Source organism: Dryobates pubescens, chromosome 13, assembly GCF_014839835.1.
Source record: "Dryobates pubescens isolate bDryPub1 chromosome 13, bDryPub1.pri, whole genome shotgun sequence".
NCBI classification, from domain to species: Eukaryota; Metazoa; Chordata; class Aves; order Piciformes; family Picidae; genus Dryobates; species Dryobates pubescens.
Window position 1 is genome coordinate 26,609,198 of NC_071624.1, and position 5,938 is coordinate 26,615,135.

The 5,938-nt window shown below is 65.5% G+C and overlaps 1 protein-coding gene across 1 annotated transcript; it reads left to right on the top strand.

Annotated features, from left to right (window-relative positions):
• Nucleotides 1-1,623: 1,623 nt before the first annotated feature.
• On the top strand, nucleotides 1,624-3,744 carry FZD9 (frizzled class receptor 9). The gene has a single exon (XM_009903435.2). It carries the CDS (start codon nucleotides 1,735-1,737, stop codon nucleotides 3,484-3,486), a length of 1,752 nt encoding a protein of 583 aa, XP_009901737.2. The 5' UTR covers nucleotides 1,624-1,734; the 3' UTR covers nucleotides 3,487-3,744.
• Nucleotides 3,745-5,938: the final 2,194 nt, after the last annotated feature.

The following is a 5,938-nucleotide window of genomic DNA, read 5'->3' on the forward strand; positions in this document are numbered from 1 at the left end:
CAGGGGGCTGGACTAGGTGACTTTTAAAGGTCCCTTCCAACCCAAACCAGTCTGTGAGTCTATTCATCCATCAGCGACAGCTTGCCCCCAGGCCTGCACTGCAGCACAACACATCCCAAACTCACCCACTTCTTCGGGCACACGAGGAGGAGCATGGCCTTAACCCAGGGCACCAAGCCCCCTGGCACTGGCAGCTGCTCCGTGTCACCCAGGCACATGGGACTGCGCTTTCTGGAACCCCCCCACTCTCGGAGCCGGTGGCCCGAGGGACAAAACGCCCTCTCCAGCACCCCAAATAACCCCAGATATCTCTTTTCCCAGCAGCAGGCGAGCAGTCAGCCCATGCTAGAGGGAAATTCCATGGCGACGGCTTATCTGCCGCACCGTTACAGCCACCGATAAGCGGCTCCCGTGGAATTTCCTTATAGCGCCGGGCCGGGAAGGTTGGGATAATGTATGGCCGGTGCCGGTGCGCGGCGGAAGATTAGGAGCCGCGCTGACAGCTTGTTATGTCGTGGCTGGAGAAATCGCAGGGCTGCGGGAATGCCTGGGAACGGCGGGGTGCCCGGACCCCCCGGCGCCAGCCGGTGCCCCCACCCACAGCCGGCGCTGCCTGCCAGGTCTCCCCAGGGAACCTGCTCGAATTGTCCCCAGGACGGCTGAGCCGCTGGTCCCCCCCTTGCTGTCGCAAATGGGTGCTGGGGATGGAGCGGCTCCAGCGCTCCCGGGCCAAATGTGGAACTGGCAGCTCCTGGGCACGGGGAAGGGTTAGTGGCGTGTTGTGGAGGTGGCATGGGCGGCAAAGCCTGGCCCCAGGGGTGCCGATGCCCGCGGTGTGTTTTTAACATTGGCCTGAGCTGCTTTGGCTCCTCCAGCCGGGCACCCTCAGCCTCCCCTTGCCCCTGGCGCGAGTGATCTGCCACCCTGAGAGCGGGACCCTGGATTTTGGGAGCTGGCACGATAACTCTTGTCCCCACCTGCCAGCTGCACTGGTCTCCTGCATCCCCATGGTGGGCGGCATCGATGTCCCCTGCCCGTGGGCACAGGACACTATGCCACCAGCCCTGGGTGCCACCCGTGGACAGAGGGTTCTGGGCAGGGCCATGGCTCTCCCACTCCATGCTGTGGTCTCGATTTCCCTCCCTGTGCCAGCGTCGGTGCCAGCTCCAGGTCCTAGCACCAGCGCTGGAGCAGACCAGAGTGCCGGTTCCTGGTCCCAGTACCAGTGCCGGTGTGAGCCATGGTGCCGGTTCTGGCTTCCAGTTCCAGCCCCCGTGCTGGCTCTGGGTCCCAGTCCCTGTCCCTGTCCCGGTGCGAGCCCCGGTGCCGGTTGCAGGTCCCGGCTCCGGTTCCGCGCGCGGCTCCCGCCACCTCCCCTCCCCCTTTGGGGGGGGGCGAGGGCGTGTGTCCCCCTGTCCCCGCCCCGGGGGCGCGTCCCCGCTGTCGGGGCGGGGCCGTCCCGGCCTGCGCGGCGCTGCCGGGGCTCGGCGGGCGCGGGGCGGCGGCGGCGCGGGGCGCTCGGCGGGGCCGCCGCATGGCGCTCGGGGCCGGGGCCGGGGCGGCGGGCGGGGGGAGCTGCCCCGGCACGGCACCGGGGCCGCCGCAGCACCAGCAGCAGCAGCCGAAGACGAAGCAGCAGCAGCAGCAGCGAGCGGCCGTCCCGGGGGCGCGGGGGCGGCGGGGCCGGGTGATGGCGGCGCTGTAGCCGCGGGGCCGGGGCCGGAGGGCCGGGCGATGGCGGCGGTGCGGCTGCGGCTGGCCCTGTCGGTGCTGTGGCAGCTGGCGGCGGCCGGGCGAGGGTTGGAGCTGGCGGGGCTGGAAGGGCCGCGGGGGCGGGCGGCTCGGTGCCAGCCCGTCGACATCCCCATGTGCCGGGGCATCGGCTACAACCTGACCCGCATGCCCAACCTGCTGGGCCACGAGAGCCAGCGCGAAGCTGCCCTCAAGCTGCACGAGTTCGCCCCGCTGGTGGAGTACGGCTGCCACGTCCACCTGCGCTTCTTCCTCTGCTCGCTCTACGCGCCCATGTGCACCGACCAGGTGAGCGCCAGCATCCCCGCCTGCCGCCCCATGTGCGAGCAGGCCCGCCACAAGTGCGTCCCCATCATGGAGCAGTTCAATTTCGGCTGGCCTGAGTCCCTCGACTGCGGCAAGCTGCCCACCAAGAACGACCCCAATGCCCTTTGCATGGAGGCTCCCGAGAACGCCTCGGCTGCTGAGCCCCACAAGGGGCAGGGCATGCTGCCCGTGGCCCCCCGGCCCTGGCCGCCGGGCACTGTCGAGGGGCGGGGACCGAACGGTCTGGTGGCCTGCGACAACCCCGAGAAGTTCCAGTACGTGGAGAAGAGCCTCTCCTGCGCGCCCAGGTGCTCCCCTGGGGTGGATGTCTACTGGTCCCGGGAGGACAAGGACTTTGCCTTCATCTGGATGGCTGTCTGGTCCACCCTCTGCTTCGTCTCCACTGCCTTCACTGTCCTCACCTTCCTGCTGGACCCCCACCGCTTCCAGTACCCCGAGAGGCCCATCATCTTCCTCTCCATGTGCTACAACGTCTACTCTGTGGCCTTCATCATCCGCTCGGTGGCAGGGGCTGAGAACATCGCCTGTGACCGGGAAAACGGTGAGCTCTACATCATCCAGGAGGGGCTGGAGAGCACAGGCTGCACCATTGTCTTCCTCATCCTGTACTACTTTGGCATGGCCAGCTCGCTCTGGTGGGTTGTCCTGACGCTCACCTGGTTCCTGGCCGCCGGGAAGAAGTGGGGACACGAGGCCATCGAGGCCCACAGCAGCTACTTCCACATGGCTGCCTGGGGCATCCCGGCCATGAAGACCATCGTCATCCTCACCATGCGGAAGGTAGCAGGGGATGAGCTCACGGGGCTGTGCTACGTGGGGAGCATGGACGTCAGCGCCCTGACCGGCTTCGTCCTCATCCCCCTCTCCTGCTACCTGGTCGTCGGCACCTCCTTCATCCTCACCGGTTTCGTCGCCCTCTTCCACATCCGGAAGATCATGAAGACGGGCGGCACCAACACGGAGAAGCTGGAGAAGCTGATGGTGAAAATCGGGGTCTTCTCTATCCTCTACACCGTCCCAGCCACCTGCGTCATCATCTGCTACTTCTACGAGCGGCTGAACGTGGATTATTGGAACCTCAGGGCCCTGGAGCAGGGCTGCCTGCACCTCCCCGGCCGCCGCGCCGCCAACTGCTCCTTGGACACCTCGGTGCCCACCGTGGCTGTCTTCATGCTAAAGATTTTCATGTCCCTGGTGGTGGGCATCACCAGCGGGGTGTGGGTGTGGAGCTCCAAGACGCTGCAGACCTGGCAGAGCCTTTGCAACAGAAAGCTGGGCGTGAGGACGAGGGGCAAGCCCTGCAGCGGGGTGAGCTGTGGCGGGGTGCACTGCCACTACAAAGCCCCCACGGTCATGCTGCACATGACCAAGACGGACCCATACCTGGACAACCCCACGCACGTCTAGGGCAGGGGCTGCCCCCTCCCCGGGGACGGCGCGGCCCGGGGCGGGGAGCCGGCCTCACGGGTAAGGGGCGAGGGGACGCTGCCAGAGGGCCAGGGCAGAGTGGGAGTAGGGATGCACACTGGTTTGGGGGGGCGGGGAGGCCCCACGGGACCCCCTCCCCAGCACAGCTCTGCCCCTGACAAGTAGCTGCTTTTTCCTAGAGGTTGTTTTGTTGTTGTTGTTGCTGTTGCCAAACCCAGTGACTCTTCTAACGCTTTCTTTGGGGGCGGGGGGGGGAGGGGGCAGTGGGGGACGGGGCAGGGAGGGGAATAATCCAGTCTGTGTTTATTTAATTCTGTAATTTATTTTAGTTTTTGTTTTGTTTTTTTAATCATTAGCTGCAAGGAATGGAAAAAACAATAAACCCTGGATGTGTTATTTCAGCCGAGCCTGGTGCTGTTTGGAGGGATTCGAGGGGGTCCAGAGCAGGCCAGCGAGAGACCCCCCCAGGTCAGTGGGTCAGGATTGTGGTCCTTGTGTTGGGTCCATGCCAGGCCCAGGAGACGTTCATGCCAGGAGTGGCAGTTGATGGGAGTGTGGTGCCCGGGGTCTCCTGTCATCCAGCTGCCCCCCGTGGCTTCCCCAGGGCCGGTGCTGGCACCCGCTGCCTCCCGGCCCAGGAGGAGGAGGAGGAGGAGGAGGAGGAGGAGGAGGAGGAGGAGGAGGAGGAGGAGGAGGAGGAAGAGGAGGAGGGTTTTCCTGCCCTGTCACGCCAACGAATCATCTTTTCCACTCCGTGCTCTGTAGGTGATTCGGTTGGTGCCACTGCGTGCTGGGGCCTCGGTGCCAGGCGAGGGGGCTCAGTGCTCCAGCACCTAGGGCATGGCAGGCCAGGAGCCAGGGTGATGGTCTGGGGGGCTCAGGACCTCGGGGTGGAGAGGGCTCAGCTTTGATGTCCCACGCAGAAGCCCGAGGTGTGGGTAATGGAAACTTCTGGGCAGCTTTATTTATCCCCCCGCTCCGGTTACAATCCCAGCTTGCCTTCCCCATTGTCCGGAGGGAAATTCAAGCCCCAGCTGGTGTTGCTGGGGGGAGCTGGGGCTGTCCTTGCTGCAGGCTGGCTGGGGCACGAGGTGGGCAGCCGTGGTGGGTGCCACCATCCTCCTGGGCGAGGGGGCTCTGCTGAGGGCTCTGTGGTAGGGGCTGCTGCCCTGAGACACTTTGGGAGGGGGCCAACTCGCCTCTGCAAAGGGTCTGTGGGGCTGGTTTGACCTGGCTGCCCCTGGTGATGTGCAGTGCTGGGGTGGGGAAGGAGAGGGGGCTCTGCCCTGGCCCCATGGCGGGCAAGGGGCTATGGGCAGGAACGCAGGCAGCATGGGAGCTGTGGCAGGCAGGGGGCTGCAGCAGGGACACAGGCAGCCGTGGTGGTGCTCGGATTATCCATTAATTAGCCAGTTAATTAGCTAGCATGCAGGCTGGGGCAGTGCTGGGTGCCAGTGAGGGTCTCAGGGACCCCTGCCCCTCTTGCCCAGGGACCAACAAGACAGCAGGGGACCCTTCTTTCAGCACCCACTGCCTGCTCACACCCACAGCCCTTGCCCCTCACTCCTGTGAAGTCTTTGCAGCTCAGAGCTCCGTGTCAGGGCTGCAGCCAAAGGAGAGGTGCAAGACCCCTCCCACCCTGAGCCAGAAGTGGCGGCAGGGGCTGGGTTCAGGCCCCTCACCGCGCCGTGCTGGGGCTTTGTGCTGCGTGATTGATGCTGCGACGCCTTTCATCCACCACCCCTGAGGGTGCTGGGGCGCTGGGAGAAGTCGAGCGACTGATGTGAGGGAAGCCTTCACCCCCCACGGGAGCCAGCACAGCAGCCGAGGTGTGAAGGAGCCCCCACTGCTGTGTGGCACTGGTGGGAGGGGGGATGCTGTGGGGCTCATGCTTGATTTTGGGGTGCTGCAAGGCAGGCGTGCCCCTGGCTGGGTCAGTTGCACTCAGCCCTTCCCCTAGGCTGGTGATAACGGTGGTGCCAAGGCAGGGACTCCACCTGGCCCCTGTTGCTGGGGGGTCACAGCATCATGGGCTCCCCTGGCTGCCACGGGAAGGTTTGTTTGGGCAGATAAAAGGGCCATGACCTGGGGCAGGAGAGTCAATATTGGCTGCAGGACAGGCTCCAAAGTCCAGCCCAGGGAGCCGGGCACAGTGCAGGGCGTGGGCTGCCCAGGGAGGGGGCACACAGCAGTGTCTCTGTGCCAGGGGTACAACCCTTGCACTGGACCCACCCCAGGCTGCAGGCAGGCAGCCCCACAGCGCTGAGCCCCGAGCCAGCTCTCTGCACCTTTGGCTTGCACACCCAGACACGTGGCAGAGCAGTGGTGCTGGGATGTGAGCCTGTCCCAGCTCCCGGGGGCACCCTGCCCTTGAGCAGCCTGGCACTTGCCAAGTTGCTCCCTGCCTCTCCAGTGCTCACCCTGGTAACTG

Coding starts and splice junctions, on each gene's coding strand:
- FZD9 (XM_009903435.2), top strand. CDS start 1,735: ATGGCGGCGGTGCGGCTGCGGCTGGCCCTGTCGGTGCTGTGGCAGCTG.